This window comes from Acinonyx jubatus, chromosome C1, assembly GCF_027475565.1.
Source record: "Acinonyx jubatus isolate Ajub_Pintada_27869175 chromosome C1, VMU_Ajub_asm_v1.0, whole genome shotgun sequence".
Classification (NCBI taxonomy): Eukaryota; Metazoa; Chordata; class Mammalia; order Carnivora; family Felidae; genus Acinonyx; species Acinonyx jubatus.
In genome coordinates, this window is record NC_069381.1 from 78,565,716 (window position 1) to 78,591,892 (window position 26,177).

The window sequence follows — 26,177 nt, forward strand, 5'->3', positions numbered from 1 at the left end:
GTTTTAGTGACATCTCATTGTGGTTTTAAATTGTATATCCCTGATGTTAAGCATCTTTTAATGTTTTTTTAACATTTATTTTGAGTGAGAGAGAGAGAGAGAGAGAGAGAGAGAATGCATGCACACACGCACTGGGGAGGGGCAGAGAGAGAGGGAGAGAGAATCCCAAGCAGGCTCTGCACTGTCAGCACAGAGCTCCATGTGGGGCTCAATCCCATGAAACATGAGATCATGACCTGAGCCGAAACCAAGAGTCAGATGCTTAAATGACTGAGCCACCCAGGTGCCTCTATTCATGTTATCTTTGGAGAAAAATCTAACATTTTGTCTGCTTTTCATTGGGTTATTATGAAGTTATGAGTTCTTTATACAATCTGGATACAAGTACCTTACACATGATTTACAAATATTTTCTCATTCTGTGGGTTGTCTTTCTACTTTCTTGACAGTGTACTTTGAAGTGTAATTTTAAAATAATTTTATTATGTCCTATTTTTCCTCAGAAATATGTACTAGAAATATTTTCCCTGCCTGTATCTTGTATTTTCACTTTCTTAATGTCTTTTGAAGGATGTAAGATTTAAACTTCGATTAAATCCAGTTATCTGTTTTCTTTTGTGATTAAGTTTTGTTATCAAAAAGTTTTGCAGCCAGCTTTAATTTCCTGCTTTGTTCTAATTCCAATCATATCAAAGTAGGTTGAAATTTTCAACTAAAAATAAAAAAGAGACTAGAGAAAAAGACATTACTTTTAGGGACAGAAATCCAGATTTTCATCAGGAAGAGTATATATACCTGGGAATCAGTGTAATATTGTCTTCAAATTGCTCAGGGAAGGTATTTGGAAACTTAGAATTCTATAATGTCAAATGATCGTTTAAGATTGAGAACTAAATTAAGATATTTTCAGACAAACGAGACCTGGAAAGTTTATTGCCCAATGACCTTCCAGGAAAGAATTACTAAGGACATAAGCAAGAAAAGTTGAAAGAATCAACAGTGAGGAAAGAAACAAGGAAAATAGAGTTAAAATAAGTAATGGACATCGTCAAACATGAACCTTTCTAAAATAATGGACCAACAGACACACAAAAATCTTGTATGACATTTTATACATTTATTCATTGTTGAGAGATACATATTAAAGTTTTGTTTGACTTTTCTGGTAGTGAAACTACGTAACAGCCATATTCTGATCTATGTGGGGGATTTGGGCAAGTTTTAGCCTCTTGATTATAAAACATTACTTTTCCAACCTTACTCTTGTCTCAACAGAAGCCATTCCTTTTTATCTGTAAGGGCAAGCTCTCTAAGAAAGTGTTTTCACTGAGTTTCTAAAGTTTACATATAAATTGTTCATCATTCAATAAAAAAGCATATTTACAAATGAGGCAAACAAAGGCCTCTGCCAGAATGCCCACCTATCCTGTCATCCTACTCTAAGACTAATTTCTTCAGGGAGTCTCCTAGCAGTAGATATTCCCTAGCCCCACTTCCTTCCATATGCTCCCAATCCCTTTTCACCACTTCAGTCATTAATAGATGCAGCCTTTATTGCTTATTCATGTACAGATCTCTCTTCCCCACCCCCCCCCCCCATATACTATATGCTCCTTGAAGACACAGGTTCTTTTTCATTTCTATGTTTATCTGCCAATACCTTACACAGTGGTTGGCATATAGTAGGCATTTGATAAATCTGAATGAATGCATGAATAGCTTTATGGCTTGGATACTTAAAAGCTATTCATAATTTTCAAATCATACTGTTTATGAATTCAAATAGGTCAAAATCAATATAATATTCTAGATGCTTACGTTATTCAACTCAGTTAAAAAATATACAACACACTTTATTAGGTAATTCATTAATACTCATAGGTGATATTAAAGACTATTATAAACATGTTTATTAATGCTTTTATTTTGCCTGTATTTCATAATACACTACTACAGACACATAAAAGTAGAATTATCTAATGAAAACATTTTCCCCTAAGTGTATTTCTAATTCTGAAAACTATAAAAAATATTAGTGAAAATTATGTTACATAGTTTTCAAAAATAAAACTGACATATCCCATCATCAACTTTATGGGGGAAATGACAGGTAAAAGTTCTGGTACATTAGGAAGTTAACTTTAAAAAAGAGGTTCAGAATCATAAGTTGGTATATTTGCTTATGAAAACAAATGGTTTAAATTCTCCTTAAAACAACTTCAAATTTCTCTAAACATACAATTTGCAGAGAGATCAACTGTCGGCAAATATATAATAAACTATCAATCACTTACATTCCCCAATATTGAAAATGCTAGGTGGAAAAGTTGGAAAGAAATCTGTTAAAAAATGAGATGTAATTAAATGAGACTTAAGCCTTTATCACTGAAAACAAAGATCTTATTTCAGTTACTACTTGGCTCTGGTAGGGAAAAGTCTCAGCATTTATGCAAAATAGAGTAACTTTATTTTCTATTCCATACATAGCTGTTTAAGTGATCTTTGAGAACAGAAAAATCATTAGCTAATTGTGATTCAATCTAGCACCCGCCATCCCTAAATGGATACTCTAACTTGGATACCAGCACAATGTAGTCTTCAGAATTTACACAATGTGAACGTATTTTATAAGACACCTTGGTCCTTCTGGTGACTATAGTTTCTTGGATGGGAATTCAAGATAGACTCATCATAGAACAAATTCTAAGTTACAGTACATTGTGTTAAAGTAAGGCTCCAGTGTATTTTGGAAATGTAATAACAAGCTGTAGCTTCTTTTCATGTTTATGGGGGAAAAAAAAACAATTATATAAATTCTTTCTATATTGAGTCATGGACACACCTCTCCTGAGAAAACGTATCTGTTATATACACTATTGACAACTTAGCTTTCAGCTTTAAGCAATTATTTGGTAGTATTACTGCTCTTTATTTTATGGCTTTTTAAACATTAAGTCCTTAAGTATTTGGAAAGTATTCACTATATTCTGATAGTTTATGAAAAAAAGATGCAAATATCAGCTTGGAAAATTGTAAAGCCTTAAAAAAATCATTTTTTACAGGTTATTCAAAAACAGAAATTAAAGGTACAGAAGTGAAACAAAAAAATAATCTTAAAATTCCATATCTACCTGATCCCCTTCACAACATGAAACTATAATCTTGCTTCTTCATTGAGAGGGGGGAGAGAAGAACACACAAAAAAGCTCCTCTGACACTTGCATAAATCAGCAACAGTTTTTTTTTTTTTTTAATCTTCAAAATAACCCTTCAAACAATCCATTTCTGTAAGTCTAGGGTTAAAAAAAAAAATGTGATATTAAAGCTCCCTCTTAAAATACCTTGACCAATTCATTGTTTAGGCTTAAATTAAAATGAACATTTGTTTAAAAACTTAGGTTGTATGAAAAAAATGTACATTTCCAGGTTAAAAAAAAAAGTTAACTATATACATTCAATAACATATACAATTAACTAAAAAGGCTATATAAGGCTTTAGGAAGCTCTAAGTTTAAATGAGTTTTAGCAAGTAATTCAGCTGATTTCACATTATAATTCTAATGATGAAATTATCCAACCAGTAAACTATAAAACCTTGTTTAGAATAGGAAGAGTCTAGTGTATTTACTTTGAATATGAAACCATATTTTTTTTTTGTCTAAGTTGAAAAAACTTCGGCAAAATTAGTTTTATATCTTAATTTTTATAAACCATGTATTAGGACACATGGTTTAAAAGTACTGATTGAGATATGAGATTTTTGAAGAAATTTTCAAACTATTTGGATGACAGACACAAATTTATAGAACTATGGAGACACAGAGTATATATCAGAGGTCATGGTTTATTTATTTGCTATTTTCTGGTTCTTAAACTAATGAGGAATTATAATAAATAATCTACAGCCTCTTCTAGTTCTAAAGTTTGTATTATACCATTTTGTTTTTAAATAGTTAAGACTGCATCTCAAAAAAGTTGTCCAAAAAGACAATGTTGGCCCTGAATTAAAGATTTTTTTCACTCCTTTTCTGGCTTTTAGTACCTCCTAGCCAGTTATTAGTGGGGAGCAAATATTACCTATTTTACTCAACTGATTCTGAATGCTTATACTCCCCACTTCCCATAGCCCACAATGCCCAGTACATGGTAAACACTCAATACTTTTGAATATTCTTGAATGAGTAGCAAAATATTAAGGATGGACCAAGAATTAAAAAGAATCTGGAGATGATAACAGTTGTTTTTATAAAACCCCAAATAATAATTACAAAGCTTCTAGTCTCCTTTTTCAGATTTGCTTTGGTTTGTCTTGGAAATCATTGCAAGGAAAATATGGCACAAGAATACAAGGTTATATCATTATAGGTAAATACAAGCAAGGACACATAAAGTTTAAGTTTTCATTCATGTATTGAAGAAATGAATTTTATTTACACTACTGTGGATCCCAGCTACTCCAGTTACTCTGGATATAATCATTAATAACAGAAAAAATATCTTCCAGTATTTCAATCTTAACAATTGTAATTGCTTATACTATAGAATAAGAAGCCTTTAATTAATTTTTGGAAATAAAAAATATGTATATACATTACCCTGATGCCTAGGCCCAAAATATATGCAACAACAAATTTTCTTGATTTCTATTAGTCATAAAAATAAAGGAAAAATATATTGCAAGTATTTTCTTTATAGGCAATTTCAATTAGAAAATAATAGTTTAATGAAAACAATACAGTGGTTCAGGTGAGTGAACTGATATGGAGGCAGGAGAAGTATTCAAAACTTGACGGATAACATGTTGTCAAATATAACTGAAGAGTAGCTGCCTCCATGACAGCATTTACAGGAAGTAACCAGATTTTTATACATCTCAATTTTATCTTATATTCAAGGAAACTACAAGTCAGTAAGTAGGTTATGATCCTAAGTCATAGTTAGGAACCCCTTCTTTTAGCTTGTAAGATGTAGCCTTTTGATTTGATAATTCCTCTACTTTTAACAATGACTGAATACCGCAGTAGCCACAGGGGCACCCACTCGTGTGCTTGAATGTCAGGGATGCTTTCCTGAAGAGCTTCTTGGAAACTGGCTTCAGAAAGCAGTTCTTAAAACAAACAAACAAACAACAAATAAAAACCCAAAGTGTTAAATTTGAAAATAACAACACTTTACCATGTAGGTAAGCATTTAGATACAACAAAAGAAACACTTCAAAGAAATATAAAATATGAAGAATATAAAATATGCTTTTCCTTAATGTATGCTATGAATCTGAACCAGAATATCAGAAAGAGCCAGGCAGTTCTTTAACGTATCTACACCTGTACCCCGGCCTATTTAATTCATAACTTCTGATGAGTGGAGCCTGCATAGTTGTTTTGGTTTTTGTTGTTGTTTTGTTTTGTTTTTGAAGATTTCCAGGCGATTCTAATGTAAAGCCAATGAAAATACAGGAAAATTACATACAACGATGAAAAAGGAAAGTTATCAATAATCCTATCAACTGGAGACAGATCATTTCCATTGCCATGTATTTCCTTCCAACTTTTTTTCTGCATCTATTTTCCATATCTTAAAAATCATAACTGTAGTTACAACCTAATTTATTTTTTCAACTTATATTATGAATCTTTCCATGTAATTATTCTTTGGATGCATCACTTTTTTTTTAATGTTTATTTTTGAGAAAAAGAGACACAGGTGAGTGGGAGAGGGGCAGACAAAGAGGAAGACACAGAATCCATGCTCCAGTATCTGAGCTGTCAGCACAGAGCTGACGTAGGGCTCAAACCCACAAACTGTGAGATCATGACCTGAGCCGAAGTCAGACGCTTATCTGACTGAGCCACCCAGGCGCCCTGGAAGTATCACTTTTAATAATTACCCAGATACTACATTATCTAGATCTCATAATTTATACATTTCCTCATTGCTAACCAAAAAAATTAAATTTTTCCTAGTATTTTGCTAATAAAAATAATGCTATGCTGAACATCTTTAAAATGCATGCCTGGCTATGGAATAACAAAGCCAAAGTACAAGTACATTTTGAAAGCTTGATCTATAGGATACTCTGAGTTGCTTTCCAGATGGGCTGTACTTTACACTTCCACTAGCAGTTGATAATGTCAGAATGCCAATCTTATCATATTCTCTCGGGCACCAGTGATCATTTAAAAACTCTTTGGCATCTCTTTGATAAAGTAATTATTTTCTGATTCTACATTTACATCCTGCTCTGATGTACTACTCTCTTTCTCACTGCCTCTTCTCCAGCCACACTGGCCTTGAAATCCTCAAGCACATTCACACTTTTGAATCAGTTGATTACTCTTTCCTGAATCCTCTTCCTCCAGATTCCCACAGGTTCTCTCCCTTCTTGCAGGTCTCTGATTAATGTCACCTTAGCAGAGAGGTCTCCCTGACTACCCCATATAAAACAACAATCCCTAACCTGGGCACTCTTTTCTCCTTCAGTCAACTTTTCTCCATAGCATGTACCACCATTTATCACATTTAACATTTATCTTATGGTCTGTCTCCTCCCATCATGAGTGTTGGAATTTATATGACTTGGTCCTATATCCCTAGTATTCTGAACACTGCCTGACACATAATAGGTACTCAAATGTCTGTTGAATCAACCAATCAATGTGAAAAGTTTCTACTAGGGTCAGAACCAACCACACAGATAGGGATTAAGTGACCATCTAGACTGTATGATTTGGCAGCGCTAAAGGATGCACTTGCCCCAAAAGAACTGCTGTGATATTTGAATAATGTCAATAGTAAACTCTCAGTAAATGTTTGCTATTATCATGTGCTAGGCACTTTTCTGAGTACATGTATTAGCTCATTTAATCCACATGTTAACCCTATAAAATAGATATATTCTCCCCTTTTCCAGGGGGAAGCTGAGGCAGAGAGGTTAGATAACTTGGCTATGCAGCCTAGTAAAGTGTAGCTTTCATAAATGGAAGGCAAATGTCTCTTTGGGAAAGTAACATGAACATGGATTTGCTTATCAGACCATCTGACAGAGAAGAGGATTCTGGAGGAAATGAGACATAAAGCAGATCAGACTTAATGGGAGTGAGGGGAGGGTGAAACAAATGAAAACGGGAAGGTTCTGAGTCAGGATCACCCACTTCACAGTTTCACCCTGACTGTAGTTGAACTGTTACCACAACTTCTAGGGCAAAGAGTAATGGAAAATAAACACTTTCTGAAGAACAGGGTAATTTCAGAACAGAGGAAGGGCTTTAGAGGGGACTTAAAAACAAAACTCTATTTTAGATGACAAGTAGAGTTAAATGTTTTACAACTTGAGTGCTTAAAAAATAAAATGTGACACACCTAATCAGAGAGCTATGCTACTATTCATCAACTTAACTACATACTTTTACATTAACCATGCGAGCTCTTTAGAGTCAGTAAACACAATTAATCTTTTAAGAAAAGAATTGCTTCATTATAGATCAAAGTGAAGATTCACTAATGGTATATGCAGAATCAGCCTATAAATTCTAATCAAAGGGTTTAGAAGTAAAATTAGAAAGACATCCAAGTGTCAAGTTATGTCAGTAAAACAAAATAATATCAAAAAAGGATTAAATCTCTCTTCTCATATATATATGCAATTTATTTCACCATAACAACATGCATTAGCACATAATCCACATGCCAACATTTAGATAACATGGAAATAAAATACCAGACACCTTAGTCTTTTCCTATTTCCTTTCCTACTGGAAGAAGAGTTTTTTTCAAGTGGAGCTAGAATGGGCCGCAGGCTCATCCATCAGCTGTTGGTAATAATTACTGTTGGAAAAGCCCCCCTCCTCCTCACCCCCACCAAATAAATAGATAAGTGATATAATATCTACTAACATATGGAAAGTTGGAATTTAAAGTTGGGTTTATGTTTCAGAACAAATCAGCATAGAAATTCTTCGTTAGATTTTCAACTAAAATGACTTTTTAAAAAATGAATCTAATTACTTATGAAAGTAATTACTAAAGGGAGAGGCAAAAGTCATTATCTCCTATTCTGGTATCATTTAAATGAAAACTGACAAGAAAGTAAGGTTTTCAGGCTGAAATACCACAACGCTACCATCTCAAATCAAAAAGATAGTATAGCATAGGGAGAAAGGCTCCAAATTCAGCCAGGACCAAGTCCAAGTTTAAACTCTGTTCCATGCCAGCTGGGTGGCCTTGGCTACTTTCTTAATTCTGAGGCTTACCAATAAAATGTCCAGTTTCAGCTGTTGTGAGGATTACAGATCATCTCTCAAAGGCATTTAGCATGATACCTAGTATCTAATGAACAGTAACTATTAAAACTCCTCCTCTTCATACAAAACAGTGAAAAAATGAAAATGTGGCAGACTGCTAATAAATAGTGTAACATCTTAAGGGGGTATACATGAGCACACTAACTGAATCCAACCACCAGTATAAAGCCATCTTTTTAGACATGGAAGTAAAAGCTAAATATTTTTTCTCTAAGAATCACCTAGAAAATGTAATTTCTTCCAGTATTTATTAAACTAAAACCTCTATAAAAATGTCATAGGTACCTGGGTAGCTCAGTTGGATGAGCGTCCCACTCTTGATCTCAGCTCAGGTCTTGATCTCAGGGTCATGAGTTCAAGACCCACACTGGATTCCACACTGGTGTGGAGCCTACTTTGGGGGGTAAAAAAGGCCAAATCTCTGGGGCGCCTGCGTGGCTCAGTTAGTTAAGTGTACGACTCTTAATTTCAGTTCAGGTCATGATCTCAGGTTTGTAAAATAGAGCCCTGCATTGGGCTCTGTGCTGAGCATGGAGCCTGCTTAGGATTCTCTATTCCTCACTCTCTGCCCATGTCCTGCTCACGCTCACTCTCTCCCTCTCTCTCTCAAAATAAATTAAAATTTTAAAAAAGTCTTAGGGATTTAAAACTTTCACAAGACATTTCTCACTTAGAACTATACCAAAAACACTGTTTCATTTTTTTCAGTGAAAAAATAAGAATGGAGCAGACTGCTGAATAAATAAGTATAAAGTATAAAACATTCCCTTCCCAGTTTCCCTACTTATCCTGTAAAATGTTAATAAAAATTATTCTACAGAAGGCAGAGAAGCCATTCTCAATAATCAAATGTTTCTGATCAACACATGTCTTGATAGTAATGATTAATAAAATACCTAATCAATTACCTATCCTAAGATGCTTAAATTTTAAATTAAATTTTACCTGCCTCTCTTTCTAGATATTTATCCCCTTTAAGTGGCTATTCGGTACAATTTTTGCTGTACTATACAAGATTTTATATGATACTATTTAAAATATCCTAAAAGATCCTTAATATTTATAAACTTCAACAGACTGGATATTCAGGAAATGATCCCATTAATTTTTTTCCCATTGATATAAAGACAAAATAAAGCTTTCTGAAACTAAAATAAAGGCATATGTATTTTGAACTAACCATTAAGAGAAGTTCTAGGTAACATTTATCACTGTACAAAATTAAAAATTAAATTTTAACAAGTAGCTTCTTGTAAGATAAAACCTCATGATCAATCAAGAAATGAAAATCTCAATCTTACCTTTTGGATCATTATGAGTCAATAGCTGTATGTCAAATTGTTTAGCAAATGCAGTCAAATCAGGTGGCATCACACAGCAAGAGGCAAGATTAACTTGGTTACTATTTGGTTTTACCTAAAGTGAAGAAAATCATGACATTGCCACTAAATTAAGTACTACAAAAAGTGGAAAGCAATAAAAGGACACAACTTTAGAAAATATGAAATATTGCATGTATAATGCTTACAGTTTACAAAATACTTTAAATGAATATATTTATTAACATATGTTTTTCTAACTCATGTTAGTGGTAACAGGGAAAGGAAAGAACTCCAGGTGGTAGCCAATGTAGTGCTACACTACTAGAAACTCTCCCGCTAGTACCTGCAACCTAGTACACCTGTCTCAGAAATAAACATGATTCTGGGGCGCCTGGGTGGCTCAGTCGGTTGAGCGTCCGACTTCAGCTCAGGTCACGATCTCACGGTTCGGGAGTTCGAGCCCCGCGTCGGGCTCTGGGCTGATGGCTCAGAGCCTGGAGCCTGCTTCTGATTCTGTGTCTCCCTCTCTCTGCCCCTCCCCCATTCATGCTCTGTCTCTCTCTGTCTCAAAAATAAATAAACATTAAAAAAAATTAAAAAAAAAAAAAAGAAATAAACATGATTCTAAGTGTGATGGTTCCAGCTAAAGAGGGAGTATGTCTTAAAGGTAAAAGATCAAAGAGGAATGATACAAACATTTAATATTAAAGTATAAAATATGGTTATAGGGGCGCCCGGATGGCTTAGTTGGTTGGGCTTCCGACCAGCTCAGGTCATGATCTCACAGCTTGTGAGTTCAAGCCCTGCATCGGGCTCTGTGCTGATAGCTCAGAGCCTGGAGCTTGCCTCAGATTCTGTGTCTCCCTCTCTCTCTGCCCCTCCCCAACTTGTGCTCTGTCTCTCTCTCAAAAATAAATAAATGTTAAATAAAATTAAAATATGGTTATAAATCAGACACATTTTGAAAAAGAACTAGATAATTTCTAACAGCTGCTCCGGTTAATTTATAGATACATTCCACATCACCCAAGTCTCTCCAGCAGAATCTTGGCCACATTCTGGCTATCACCAAATCAAAGGGAGAAGGGGCAACATGTTCTCTAGGGTCTTCCTGTCCATAACAAACTGAAAAATCTGAAAAGGAGAAGATTGGGGATGAAGTATAAGGAATAAAGAACAACACACAGAGTAAAGGTAAAATACTAGTTAGTAAGCAACTTCCCTAATAGTTTTGTACATTATTAGGCCAGAGAGTTGTGATTAATTTATGACACCTACTCTGTATCAAATTCTATGAACCTAAAGTCTTTTTTATCTTTAAGTAACAGCAAAATATTTGTATATATGATATTCCCTTACTTAAGAAATCAGAACCACAATGTAATCTTATCTAAAGAAAAATGTAATAATTTTATCACAAAAGTAAAACTGAAGGAAACAGCCTTAATTCATTTTGGCTATAAGTGCTTCAGGACACATTTTCCAGTGTTTTTGTCACTCATTTTTTTTTTAAGTGTATTTATTTTGAGAGAGTGAGAGTGCAAGTGCATGCATGGGGGAGGGGCAGAGAGAGAGAGAGAGAGAGGGAAAGAGAGAATCCTAAGCAGGCTCCATGCTGTCAGCATGAAGCCCAACATGGGTCTTGATTTCACAAACTGTAGGATCATGACCTGAGCTGAAATCAAGAGTTGGACACTTAACCAGTTGAGTCACCCAGGCACCCCAATATGTCACTTATTTGAAAACCAATTAATAATTAAGCTGAATTAGGCACGTATTTGAGACCAAAAAATCCAATGTTTTAGATAAATCTTGCCTCAAAACTCCCACATTTGGAATAGCAAATCAACAGTGACTGTCCACTATTGTGTATGATGCTAAACAGTATGTAGCAAAGACTATAACAGCTGGGCTCCTCCCAGAGTACTTGTGATCTAGCTGTGCTTTACCTGTGCCCACTGATACAGCTGTTCCAACTGTGTTTTGTCTAGATCAGAGGTACCTATTGCAACAATCTTTTTGCTCTGAACTAAGTTTTCTAATTCCTCCCAGTAAGGCTGCAAATGCTCCAAGGAAAGATTAACTCCATCTTCAATAGGAGGTGAAGCAATGATCACAGAATCCAGCTGTGCAACTCCAAGGACTGAACAGGCTGATGTGAAGGAAAACACGAAAAGGATAAATATTTGTTACATAATAAAAACAAGTATTTCTAATGTCCTTCAAGTATCCCACTAAATTCTGTCCATATGGTTCACTAGTTTTCTAATATAGCAGATTATTTCACTCAGTTTCATAATCATTTACAACATTTCCATCTCTTAAAAAAGTATAAGCCCCTGTTAATCTATTGGGTCTGTGTGGCAGACAAGTCAGTTTCTTTGACCTGCCTCCTTCCTGGGGACTCACAGTTATTATAGTCCTTCTGGAGAACAGGCCTTCATCTTGTTTCTAAGACAATTTTTTGGTAGCTTCCTTATCTTCATAAAATTTTCTTCTCCAGTTCTACTAGTATCTTATATGGATGACTATAAGAATTCTGACCTCATATTCTGTAATTGGTAGCCATGGCAAAGAATAGTCTTGAGACTCTGAAAAACTAAATTTATGGTTCTAATCTATATTTATAGAGGTAATTTAATTTCTTTTTTTAAAATTTTTTAAGATGTTTATTTATTTTTGAAGGAAAGAGAGACAGAGTGTGATTGGGGGAGGGCCACAGAGAGAGGGAGACACGGAATCTGAAGCAGGCTCCAGGCTCTGCACTGTCAGCACAGAGCCCAATGTGGGGCTCAATCTCACGAACTGTGAGATCATGACCTGAGCTGAAGTCAGACACTTAACCGACTGAGTCACCCAGGCACCCCAATAGAGGTAATTTCTATAAAAATAATTTAAAGAGTTTACTTTAAATGATTCTTTTTCATTCCACAGTTATATTATAGAGCTAATTACTTAAGCGTCCAACCTCTATACTGTAAGAACATTTTAGAAGAAAAAATATTGAATAATTGTAATATCACAATAATCTAACCAAGAGCCAAAGATGAAAATGCTTGTTCTGTTGTGGTGGTGGTTGTGGTATTTCATTATAGTACTAAAAGGGCTAAGAATAGGATTAAGAATTTCTATCTCCAAACATATAGTCAATATTTGATTATATCTTTTACATTCTTCTTATATATCAAAATATGAACCTACAAATGCTTATATGATCTGACATAAGCCTTAAGAAATTAGGCTAGAACCTTAAAGAGTAAAATTGGAACGAGCTCATTTTCTTTTTTTCTGGACCTGAACACAAGACCTAACTAATACACCTATACTAATTTAAAGATCATTATGAAGGTAAAAAGTTAAATTTTTGCTTACCCATGTCAACTGCATTTCTAGTTGATGATGAAGAGTTTGATCCTACAATGAACAGTTTTGCTGGGTAACAAAAGAAAACAAAACTGATTACTACATTTGGGTAACTTTTACTACACAGTATTAACATTGCCAACAATAGTAAGATGACAGAGAATCCTGTATGAATTATCTTTCCTTTCCTAGTCACATAATTTTATAGTTTCCATTTTAAGACATGAAAGTACATTTCCATTGTAATTTTTAACTTATATGTCAGTTGCCAAAAAAATACCCATTTGTCAAAACAAAAAAGCAAATACTAATTTTCCATCTGTTAGAAGGCAGGTCAGATAAATATACAAACTTAAATTACTCAAAATGTATATTTTTATGTATTAAATATTAATGGAGCATATTACTTTCTTCAATAAACTAAAATCAATGCAAAGACTAAATTAAAATTACTTATAATGAGAAGAAAAATGAAAAGAACACCACAACCTCACCTTTCTAATACAATCATTCTAAGTTTTAGACATTACCTTTCAGTTACTGGTCATATGAAGCACGGTATAGCATTTATTCCTATCTATTTAGTTTACCTTTACATAATTTTTTTTACATCTTTATCAAGTATTTAGTTCCCTTAAAGTTTTTTTAAAATCTTAATAGCAATATATTCACTCTAGAAATGAGAAGAACCTACAAGAATACAAAGACCAAAAAAAAAAAAAAAAAAAAGCCAATTGTCTCATCACTGAAAGCAGTCACTATTTAGGTTTCTGTATACTCTCTATTTTTAATGAATAATTTTACATACTCATTTTTAATGGCTGAACATTATTCTGTAATTTTGATAGGGTATAACTTACTAAATAATTTCCTACTTTTTGAACACTTACATTAGTACCAGTTTTTTGTTATCACATACAATGTTAAAGAAACATCTTGGTAACTTTGTTCAACTTTATGCTGAAGCATTTCCCAAGGACAAATTGTCAGAAATGTGTTTATGAGTCAAAGGGTATGAGCTTTTTTGTGAGTCTTCTTATGTTTTATTTACCTCCTACTGTTATATAAAAGATTTGGGGGTGCCTGGGTGGCTCAGTCGGTTAAGTGTCTGACTCTTGATGAGTTAAAGTCCTGCATCAGGCTCTCTGCTGTCAGCGCAGAGCCCGCTTCAGATCCTCTGTCTCACTCTCTCTCTGCCTTCCCCTGCTTGCGCTTGCACTCTCTCTCAGAAATAAACATTTGAAAAAAACCCAAAAAACAGAATTTCTCTCCTAACAGTATAGAACACTATCAAATGTAAGTTTTTTACTAATTTAATAGGTACAATATATACCTAATGTGGTTTCAGGACCACATTAATTGGCATTTCTTTGGTTACCAGGAAAGCAGAGTAGTTTTCTATAAGACTGAGGCTTTGGCTTGATTTAAATTCAAATTTATTTGTATAGATTTACCTCATGTAAATTCAGTATTCAAAACCTAAATTTACTCAATAGACAAATAGGTGGAGTAGTGGGAGAGCAAGAAGAGAGAAAATCAGAAAAGGGAATGGAGAAAAAAAACAGGGCTAATGAAGTATTTGTATGTAAATTGCCTGGTATTCAACAAATACAACAAATTTACCTTGTACATTTCTTTTGTTTGTCCCTTCCTTTCTACTGCTAATATTCCTAAAGCATTGCTTTCCTCATGCAGCTTCTCTGTTTAAAAGTCATCACCACTCTCTACCAGGTGAGAGTCAATCTTCACCACTTTGGTCCAACCATAGCTGCCACAGTTATGCTCCATGAAAACCCTCCCCACCACTACCCCTGTGGTCATGAATCTGGGCTATTTGAAATGGTCTCCTTTCTCTGAAAAAGGAGGTATTTTTAGATACGTAGGGAAAGGGAAGCTCTTCAAATAGGGAAAAATTTGATACTTATCAAAAATCTCAAGCCCTCTAGGAACTGACAACCTGTACAAGCTCCAAGATGGATCTAAACCATGAAGAACTGCAATCAACCACAGAGAAAAGGTTGCTTTTACCTCCTTTTCCAACACAAATAGCAATGTGTTGTAAAAGAAATGGGTTTTAGAGTCAGGCATACCTGGGTGGATTCCTGGTTCAACCACATACTGGTTACATGACAACTTCTAAGTTATTTAACGTCACTTGTGCAATGGGGACAATAGACCTACCTTGTAGAATTGTTTTGAGAATCATGTGAGGAAATATAACCAAATCGTTATATTGCTAACTCAATATAACTCAACAAATGGTAGTTATTGAGTCAAAAGACAATGCCCTATCTCATCTTACATGTCCATCCTAATAAAATAACAGCCACAACACAACCACAAATGGTAATAAATAACAACTATCTAGCTAGCACTTAACTGTTTTGCCAAGCACTGTTAAGTGCTTTTGTTATTTCACCTAATTTACGAGAAGCCTGTGAAAGAGATGCATCCCTGTTCTATAAATGAGAAAACCGAGGCTCAGAGAGGTTAAGTAACTAGTTAGCCCAAGATTACACCAGTCAGTAATCTGTATATGAAGGAATTTCAATCTAGCCAAGGTCAAGCTTTTAATAACTGTGCTATGCTGACTGTAAACTGAGGGCAAAAACAGCACATCTCTATTTTTTCATTCCTTGAGCTTAGCATGGTCTCTGGAAAACAGTCACTCAATACATTTGTTGAATGAGTTTAACATGTATTTTACTTCTCTTCATGCAACTTGTTGCTAGACTTCTGTTTACGCTTTCAGATGACTTCAGCCATCGCTCAGCAGTGTTCCACCAGGAAGAGAAGGCTTATGCTCGCTTCAGGTAGACACTGCTCTTAAGCCTTCCCTTTCTTCTTTCCATTCCCTCCACCTTAATCTTCCTACTGCTCTGAAGTCCAACATATAAATTAATGAGACCACCATGAAGAAGAGCAAGGTGAAGTTCTATTCTGACTCTGCTTAAGTAGCCAAAACTGACCTCCTATAACTTCCTCTTGGAGTTTACATCAAGATTATGTTTAAAAAGAATCTCTGTATTTCTCACACTTAGTGACTGAGTCTCTCATTACCAGAGGGAAAGAAAGGTTTATTCCCATGCCTGACAAAATCTATCACTTCCACTGTATTACAAAATAAATTGTAAAGGCTGGACTTTACCAGAAACTTTCATTTCTTCTCTTTCATCAGGATTTATCTTTTCTACTGCATGAGATACAGTACATTCCAAGACATCTGGAAACTCCTATAATAAACACACAATGTTTACAATAAATATAAAATTAATGTTTCTGATTAGCTATATGTTTTCTATTGTCCATAGTGCCCTTTAGAAGCAGAGAGCCCATAAGATAACTGGGTTCTTTACTGAATGTCTGGATGAGCTTCATAAGGTTTGCAAAACCCTGAAACAAAGGTAAAATGCTGTGTGTGTGTCCATTTACTGGGAAAAATTATCTCATTTTGAGCAGGTACTCAGAGGAATGCATGATAAAAAACAAAAACAAAACAAATAGTGGTGGCGGTGGGGAAACATGTGAGGAGTTAGAACTACTAGCACAGTACATAATTTTAGTTAAAAAAGAAACCAATGAAAAATGATAAATATTTATCCATTCAGGATGACATGTTAAAAATTTCTTATATTAATCACAAACACTTTAAAACAAGTTTTTTTTTTCCTGAATGCAATAAAAAAAGTAAAGGCCATTCTAATGCATTATAATGAATAAATTATGAGGAAAATGATAAAATGTTAGTACATATAAATCAGAAATATATTAACCCACATTTACAAAGTAAATAGTGAGGGCTTCCTCACAGTTCTTGAGCATATTACAATGCCTAGCACACATCAAGGGCTTACAGTAAGTGTTTATCAGTCATGCATAGAGGCAAATGGTCATTTCAGAGAAACACAGACTGATCAAAGACATTAATCAACATCTGCCTAGCAGCTAGAGAGTTTAAACTTGCAGAATGCCCAGGGAAACAAGCGTTTCCAGCACATGTCCTCTTTCATAGTTTTAAAGTAGTCTATGTAATTTGTTATGAGCTTTTGGCTGAATTGGATTCCAAAGAGTGGCTTGCAACCACTCTGGTTTATATATTAATATTTATGATAATAGTCATATATTGATATTTAATGTGACACCCAGTGTTTCACTTGAAACTGACATTAAAAAAATTATATTGAGAGTTATGATGCTCTACCAAAGCAATCTAGCAACCAAAATTGCTCAACAGTCATTCCTTTACTAGACCAAATATAAACTGGAACAAAATACATTGTGAAGATACCGTGCTGGGAATTAAGCACCGAGAATCCTGATTATCTTGTCTAGTTGAAGATTTGGTGACACATCCTGGATTTTCTGTTTTATGCTTAAGCATACTGGGTCAGGCAGCCAGCCATCTCAGCAAATCAGCTACAGGGAGTTTTATGCTAATTGCCTATTTGACTTCCCTATCACAACTGGGGAATTAATTCCCTGCTTACTGCATTTCCCTTTTGACCCACATGATTTCTTCATTCACATTTTACTCACCCTGACCAAATCAGGGCTGATTTGGGAACTCCACTCATTCAAGGTCTTTTGGATACAATCTCGAAGCTGTAAAAGGAATGCGTTTTGAAACTGTTAATCAAACTCTATACATTTTTCTGTACTTCTACAATAAGAATGTATTTGTTTGATAAGTGGAAAAAAGATGTCAATAGGAAAAATCATAAAAACCAAAATTTTAGTTTTACAAGTTTTTTGTTTTCTTCAACAAAAACGTATTTAAATGTTTTTATCTTAATCTTCAAATGATGATAAACAGTACTTATTTTAAAAGTATTTTTGTACTAATGAAAGTTTAAGTAAACTTTTGAGACATAAAAGTATTCCCAAAGAAACAACAAGAAACAGGGGTTCAAGTTCAGGGAGGCTGACTAAAATTATTATTAATCACTATGAGATATTCCTCAAAGACAAACAAATGATTCTCTAAGTGTGGCCAGAGGAACTCCTACATTATTCACCTGTGGTATTCATTAAAAATTACAGTACCTGAGCCCCAGCTTAGACCTGCTGAATCACTCTAAGGGCAGTGGAAATTGCATTTTAACAAGTATCCCATGTAATCAACATATAAAGTTTGAGAACTACCATAGTCCTATCTTTTTTTCTTTCTTTTTTTTTTTTAACTACTTAAAAAAAATTTTTTTTAACATTTATTTCTGAGAGAGAGAGAGAGACAGAGCATGAGCAGGGGAGGGGCAGAGAGAGAGAGACAGAATCTGAAGCGGGACCCAGGCTGTCATCACAGAGCCCAACGCAGGGCTTGAACTCACGAATCCACAAGATCATGACCTGAGCCGAAGTTGGTGGCTTAACTGACTGAGCCACCCAGGTGCCCTGCACTGTAGTCATATCTTAACACAAGTCAACTTGCATAATGTCAGCCCACACGTCATTTCCTAACACTTAAGTATACCTCCAACCTGCCTTCAATATATTCTTGTACAAACAAAAATTTGTTTATACTGACATTATGTATGTTGTAAATCCATTAAAATGCTCATTCATCTTTCATGCTTTAGGTCAGTGTATTTCAAACTTGTCTAATAGTGGTCCAGAGTAAGACGTACATACATGCACATAGAGAGTGACTACCTACATACACAGAACAAAATATTTACAAAACAAATAGTTTGCTACATGCCAGGCATTCTGATGGCTTCTATTAATTAGAAAAAAATATGCTGTTCTATGACTCAGCAAACTGATTTAGGACCACTAATGGGCAACACTAGCAATTTGAAATCACTTATAAACATCCAAGGACACAGTGCTTTGCATTCTGTGGGCAATCAATGAGAAAATAAATGAGTAACTGGGAGCAAGTCCCTGAACTGCAAAAGCACTTTCCAAATAGCAATAACACAGACTCAGCTTCTGAACTATCTGATCTATGACTGCTTATGATAAAAATGGACACAAGCCCTTTACTGCTTTTATCTTAGTACAGATAATTACAAGAAACTGGTCTATCAATTTAAGAGCTCAGAGTCATCTAGATTAAGCTTCATAATCTACAAAACTATATGTGCTATCCACAATAACCCATATGAATTCAATCTACAAGGTCTGTATCTTCATAGAAAATATATAATCAAATTTAAAATAGTAAATAAAATTAGTTGATAATCATTCCAGAGAGAATTACAAGTTAATATTCTTTTCAAAATTAGTAAAAGTTGCGGCAGCAGGTTAAGAATTCTATCAAGTATGGTTTGGCTCATATCATGAGAGAATTTTAAGAAAACTTCCTCTGGAAGGATGGCTTATTTGCATACTTAAGGCTCTCCTGATGAATTCTCCAATTCAGGAAGGAAGTATATTTTCAGAGTATTCACCCCTTCTTGAAACAATTTCTTTAATAATCTTGGATTCTGCAAAATGTCAGAACAGACCCAATGTTACAATAATATGAGAAATTCATTGACTATATCACTAACCTAGTGATTTCTAATCTTTTATATGTTATGTATATTGACCCAACATTAACCTTATACTTTTTTATGCTCTGCTCTCTTCATTCTTATCATATACACATATGATCACTGAAGAGAAGTATCATCATAATGTCATGTATCATCAGATCTCATGTTGTTTAAGAGTTGTAAATATACTTACTACGTGAGTCCTCTGGCCAAATACTCTTACAACAAAGAACTAAGCAAAACAGTCCTATAATGGCTCATTTAAAAAACAAGATTTGACTTCATAAAATTCTAGTGAAAAAAAATTTTTTTAAAGATCATAGAATTGACAAAACACATTAGAGGGGCACCTGGGTGGCTCAGTCAGTTGAGTGGCCAACTTTGGCTCACGGTCACGATCTCATTGTTCATGGTTTCTTGAGCCCTGCATCTGCACTGACAGCTCAGAGCCTGGAGTCTGCTTTGGATTCTGTATCTCCCTCTCTCTCTGCCCCTCCCCTGCTTGTTTCTCTCTCTCTCTCTCTCTCTCTCTCTCACTCTCTCTCAAAACTGGATAAACATTAAAAAGAAAGAAAAGAAAGACATTAGAACTTGAAGAGACCCTTTTAGGAAACTTGAACTCTCTACTCAATGTGTAAATTTTCTTAATAATGAGTGATTTATTCAGTTTCTTTATTCTAGGAGGTTAAACTGTTTCAAGTAGCATATCCTAATTTGGAGCTTTGGGTGATACAAAGTTCCTTTTTACATGGAAACAAAACATGCCTCTCCTAACTAAACTGTCATATTTTCCCTACAATATGCTGCCATATCTTCAAGTTTTCCTCAAATGTTTTCTAGCTTATTTTGTCCCTCTTATGCAGCAACCCAAAATAAAACACCCAAACCAGAATTAGTCCTTTGAACAATGTTTTTCAAATTGTGGAGTATGACTTGTTACATTAAGAAATAAAAAGTGTAGGGACACCTCGGGGGCTCAGTCAGTTAAGCTTCCTACTCTTGATTTCAGCTCCTCTGCACTGACAGTGAGGAGCCTATTTGGGATCCTCCCCCCCCCCCCCACTCTCTCTCTCAAATAAATAAACAAAACAAAACAAAATAAAACAAAACAAAATAAAATAAAATAAAATAAAATAGTGTAGGGGCACCTGGGTGGCTCAGTCAGTTAAGCATCTGACTTCAGCTCAGGTCATGATCTCACAGTCCGCGGATTCCAGCCCTGAGTCAGAGCCTGCTTGGGATTCTCTCTCCCTCTCTCTCTGCCCCTCCCGCACTTGTGCTTCCTTTCTCTTTCAAAAATAAACAAACTTAAAAAAAAAAAAAAGAAATAAAGAGTGTGGGATGTGACTTGTTACATTAAAAAATAAGAAAAAAAAAATCAGGGGCGCCTGGGTGGAGCAGTCGGTTAAGCGTCCGACTTCAGCCAGGTCACTATCTCGCGGTCCGTGAGTTCGAGCCCCTCGTCAGGTTCTGGGCTGATGGCTCAGAGCCTGGAGCCTGTTTCCGATTCTGTGTCTCCCTCTCTCTCTGCCCCTCCCCCGTTCATGCTCTGTCTCTCTCTGTCCCAAAAAAAATAAATAAAACGTTGAAAAAAAAATTTAAAAAATAAGAAAAAAATCAGAATACACAGTATATACTAAAGGTTAATATCTTCATAAAACCTTTGAGATTTTTTGTTTTACTTAAGTATAATTTACATAAATAAAATTCACTCATTTTAAGTGCACAACTCAATGACTTTTAGAGAATTTGTGCAGAGTTTTACAGACTTGTGCAGCATCGCCACAATCCAATTTTAGAACATCTCCATGTGCCTAGTAGGAGTCACTACCCATTCCTAGCCCCAGCCCCAGGCAACCGCGCATCCTACTTTCTGTCCTTATGGACTATGAACGCGACTGCAAGGTAAAATTTCTTACTGGGCTTGCAGTCAAAAAACTCTGAAGGCCACTACTTTAGAGGATGTTGCAGTGAAACAAGAGAGCAAAAGTTTCACCCAATATTGTTAATATACATGGAAAATGGTGCATTGAACCAACAGCGCTGAGAGGAAATTAAGGGACTAGAAATACAGGAATATTTACTTGGGGGAGAAATAGTCTAAGTGGGGCGGTTTAAACAGAAAAAGGTATACACACTGAGGTGGATGGAATCTGGTCACAGAATATGGTGCGGACTTTGATTCCTATTAAAGTTACAGCCCAGAGTTCTCACTCTGATGGGTGCTCGCTCTCAACGCCAGGCCTGGCCACAGGCCCAGAGCATACGCGGATGCCCTGTGCTCCTGCACCGATTACCAGCATCTCCAATAAAAGAGCAAAAGCTGCCTAGGACTACAGCTGATAGCGTCATAGGGTGGCATAGGGCACTTTTTCTTTTAATCAAGCTTTGTTTTAGCTTTCTGACGCAATCAGATGAAAATAATAATGAGATAAATGCCTGCACGGTGAACATTTTCCTGTATTCTTTTCATCCTCACAGCGGGTTGATCAGCTTCAAAGTTGTGGAGACAGACTGAGGGAAGGGAACTTTCTCACAGTCACACAGCTCCTGAACGAAAAGGTGTGTTTCATTTAGTCATCCCTCGATACTCGGATCGTCCCACACCACCGACATGCCTCCGCAACGGGCTGTGCACACGGACTCCCCACGCAGGGATGACCAGCACCGAACCCGTAACACGTGTGTAATTCCAGACTGATCTCTGCCACTTCAAACTAGCGATTAGTCTTCAGGGAAATAAACTAAGGGAGATTCACCTTGGGCGAGAAAAATCTGTACCTTATTCCAAAGCCGAACCTGAGCGTTTAGTCACCTGCCTTACTGTAATAGAGAAACTCCTGTCAGCCTCCGAGCTAAGTGGATTATTTACTGCTACCCTCACCTGAATCCCGGAAAAGCGAGTCTCTACACCGTCTTCACCTGGCCGCGGGGTGGGGAGGGGGGAAGGGGCCGGGGGGCTGGGAGAACGGGAGCGAGGTACTGGCTCTCTCTGCACCCACCCCGCCCATCCCACCCCCGCGAGGAAGAGGGGGCCGGTACGTTCGAGAGCTCGGCTGTCGCCCGGAAGCTTGACAGAGGCGTCCCCCGGGGTGAAGTTGCACCTGCCAAGTGTTTTAAGACGCGCGGCCGCGGGGCAGCAGGTTTGGAGGCGACGTCGTAACCCCAGCGGCCTCACCCGGCGCCCTCCGCCGCACCCCGAGCCTGGCCGCCCGCCCTCCCCTCGGGCGCTGCCTCCCTCTCGGAGCCGCCCGGCCGGCGGCCTGCCCCGGGAGCTCCGCGTCTCTCACCTCCTCGCTGTGCGTGGACGGGCATTTCTTCCGCAGGCGGCCCCAGTTCAGCAGGTTCCCCGTCTGCAGGTGCAGGGTGCGGGCCCGCGCTAGCAGCGCCCCGGCCGCGCGGCTGTCGGTGCCCATGGCAGCGGCCGACCGAAGGGGCCAGGAGGCGACGGGGTCGCAGGCGAGGAAGGAGGCCGCCCCGCAGGACGCGGTGCCCGAGGCGGGAGAGCCGAGCGCGAGGCTGCCGGCCCCACGCGGCGGGACCTCGGCCTGCGCTCGGGACCGAGGGAGGCCGGACGGTGGCGGAGCGGCGGCCCCGGAGGGACGCGCTGGCGGCTGCGGCTGCTGCTACTGCGGCTGCCGCCTCAGAGTTGACTCCCAACTGAAGGGACCGTTTCCTGGAAGACAATGACTAAGCAGAAATCGCGGCTGAGAAAGTGCTTGGTAACCGTTACCCGTCCCGCGGCGGGGCCGGGCGGGGCGGGGCGGCGAGAAGGCTGCGGGACGCCTGCCCGCGGGTGACTGGCCCTTGGCCTGTGGCGGGCGTGGCGCCGGGCGGGCGCGCGGCGCACAGAGCGCTGGGCGCGCGGGGCGCGCGGGGCGCGCGCGGCGGGGCGGGGCGGGGAGGGACCCGGCGCTCCGCAGGGCTCCCCCTGCCGGTCAGAGGACAGAGCGCCGGCCCGTGCCCCCTCCACCTAGCGTCACCAGCCGCGCTCGCGGTTTCGCCTCCCAGCCAATGGGCGGTCGCGCTGGTGATTTCCTTCCATACCTCTTTAAAAAGACAGCGAAAGCATCTACCGTGGCTTTGAAACACTAGTTGGTTTTAGTTCCCAAAAGCAGGTGTTAAGGCAAAGTTCCCCTTTGCTTTTCTACCCTTTTAGTTCATTTTCTTTCTTAAGGCCTTTCCCCCCCAAACTGCGGGTGTTTCTTCATGTTCGCTAAGGTCTCTTGATTTGCACTGTTTGCTGGACAGTGTGTGAAGTCAAAGAGTAAAACTTAATCTTTGTTTTTGAGAAGCTAGTACTCTAGTTCTAAAGATAAGGCCTAAGCATACGAAAGGGTAGCGTAGGACAGTTTCCTGATGAGTTCAGATTAAAGAGAACACTTCGGTGAGATCAGGGAAGATTTTGTGATTCTTTACTACTAAGTTTCATATGTAGTAGACTTGGTATGAACCTCAAATTGAACATTTATTGAGCTTTCCTCAAGAAACATTTACCCTCGTTAAGAGCAATTAGATATATTAAAAAGCAAAATTCTATTATAAAAGAGATAAATTCCGGTTGGTAAAAATTCAGGGGGAGGTGGAAAGAAGCTGGTAGCAGGAGGTTAGAGATTGAGTCTGATTTTGAGTAAGTATTTGTTGGCTGAATGAAAGTAAGAATTCATTGAAAAGGGTAATGCCAGAAGCAGGAGCAAGCATGGAGTATTTTAATTAATGTAAACATTTGGTTCTTTAAAACATTTTTTTTTTATTATTTATTTTTTGAGAGACAGAGCAGGAGTGGGAGAAGGGCACAGAGAGAGAGAGAGAGAGGGAGACAAAGAATCCGAAGCAGGCTTCAAGCTCTGAGCTTCAGCACAGAGCCCGCCCTGGGACTGGAACCCAGGAACCCTGAGATCAGGACTTGAGCCCAAGTCTAATTCTTAACCATCTGAGTCCCTGTAAACATTTGATTCTTGTGTTAATTTGCTGTGGCATTGTTTCTTGACTTCCTGTATATTCTCTAATATCATGCAAATAATTCTTGATTAAAACTTAGAGGTTATACCTCCTAAACTATTAGACCTGCTTTCTTGCTAGGAATTTATACAGCATACTGGTCACAGATGTAAACCTGTATGCCTTGCAAACCTGATTTTACCAGGTACTGGCTATTTTAACTCAGTCTCTCTCTTTCACTTTCTCCATTCTGGGCAGATGATAGTTTAAGCCATATGAAATTGCTGATAATTGACCATTTTTGACCTACAGAAATGGTTCCATAGTTCCACCTGACATAGTATCTACCCCATTGAGCAGGTGTGAGGAATTAGAGAACTTACAGTCCTTAGTATAGTACTTGCCTCATCGTAAAGGTTCAGTAAGTGAGAGCCCGTATCATTAACACCTCCACTCTTTTCCCCTTACAATCCAGTTTTCACAACATTGGCAAATTCATAAAATGAATTCATAGCAGCATTGTGTTATGTTTTTAAAGTTCATGTTATGTAAACTCATTTACTCTTCACAGCAAGTCAGATAAACTTACTGAAAATCTCACTACTAAAAGGAATTGGGGCCCCAATCAAACCCCAGACCCCTTATCTTCAAACTCCTTACTCTTCCATGTTACAATTTACTTTTGACACAAAAAGTGTATTTATTGATGTGATTTTAATTCTTGAGTGTGTGCATGAATGCTTTATATGCTTTTTATACCTGTACAGCTTTAAAAAATCTATATATTATACTTACTGATAGCCTTGTCATAATTTCATAGTATTGAGAAAGGGAAACTTAATCTTATAAATTTATTTGGTGACAAAAACAAAAAAATGAAAAATCAGAAGAACTTTATCATACACAGTTATTTTGAAGGAATCTTTTCTATAAAAGAGGAGTAATATTGCTGACATTTCCATTTTTTGGGAATAGCATAATTTTGGTTTTACCTGCTTTAAAGTTCTGCAAATGTTTGTAAATACAAAAGTCACTAACATCCACCACTCTTTTTTTCATTTTCCTTGACCTTTCCAGGATCTGATACTATAATCCATGATTCCCTTTGAGAACCACTCTCCTCAACTGGCTTGTAATTACACTACACCCAAATTTCCTCAACATATTTGATCACAGAACAATTTAAAAAAACGTAATGAACGGTTGGAAGCCCAACAAGAGCTCATGAGCTATAAGTGTTTAGATTCAAGCAAAGAGCAAAAATGTTCTCATGAGTGAATTAATTGTTGCAGGAAGTGGTCACATTTTTATTCATAGTCTGTTTTTACATTATCCAAGAATAAACAAAATGTGAGAATTAGAATTAATTTTACCTTATTAAGGAATTACCTGGTACATTTTATTCTTAATAAGGTAAAATGGGTTCAAATTATCAAATCTTGGTTTAATATTATTTTATGCAATTGATTTAAATTTTTTTAATTTTTAAAGTTTGTTTGTTTGTTTGTTTGTTTGTTTATTTAGAGAATGCAAATGGGAGGGGCAGAGAAAAAGGAGAGAATCCCAGGCAGGCTCTGCACTGACCGTGCAGGGCTGTATCTCACAAACATGAGATCATGACCTGAGGCAAAATCAAGAGTCTGATGCTTAACTGACTGAGCCACACAGGCACCCCACTCTCAATTTTAAATTTAATAATACACTATTATATTATTCTCCATAACAGACAATGCAGTACACAGATGTCTATCTTGTCCATATTAAAAACAATG

The 26,177-nt window shown here is 37.2% G+C and overlaps 1 protein-coding gene across 2 annotated transcripts; it reads right to left on the bottom strand.

Annotated features, from left to right (window-relative positions):
* Positions 1-1,095: 1,095 nt before the first annotated feature.
* On the bottom strand, positions 1,096-22,889 carry GCLM (glutamate-cysteine ligase modifier subunit). 2 transcript variants are annotated; one of them, XM_027058561.2, is made up of 7 exons: positions 22,755-22,889; positions 17,522-17,587; positions 16,134-16,218; positions 12,995-13,054; positions 11,572-11,774; positions 9,602-9,716; positions 1,096-3,293 (listed from the first exon to the last, which is right to left on the bottom strand). In XM_027058561.2, the coding sequence occupies exons 1-7, from the start codon at positions 22,878-22,880 to the stop codon at positions 3,271-3,273; spliced, it is 678 nt and encodes a 225-aa protein (XP_026914362.1). In that variant the 5' UTR covers positions 22,881-22,889; the 3' UTR covers positions 1,096-3,270. The 2 variants fall into 2 exon arrangements, with proteins under 2 accessions (XP_026914362.1, XP_026914361.1); XM_027058560.2 differs by lacking the exon at positions 1,096-3,293 and adding an exon at positions 4,408-5,107.
* Positions 22,890-26,177: the final 3,288 nt, after the last annotated feature.

Coding starts and splice junctions, on each gene's coding strand:
- GCLM (XM_027058560.2), bottom strand. CDS start 22,880: ATGGGCACCGACAGCCGCGCGGCCGGGGCGCTGCTAGCGCGGGCCCGC. Junction 17,588..22,754: donor CGTCCACGCACAGCGAGGAG/GTGAGAGACGCG, acceptor TTCCTTTTACAG/CTTCGAGATTGTATCCAAAA. Junction 13,055..16,133: donor AGAAGAAATGAAAGTTTCTG/GTAAAGTCCAGC, acceptor TTTGTTACCCAG/CAAAACTGTTCATTGTAGGA.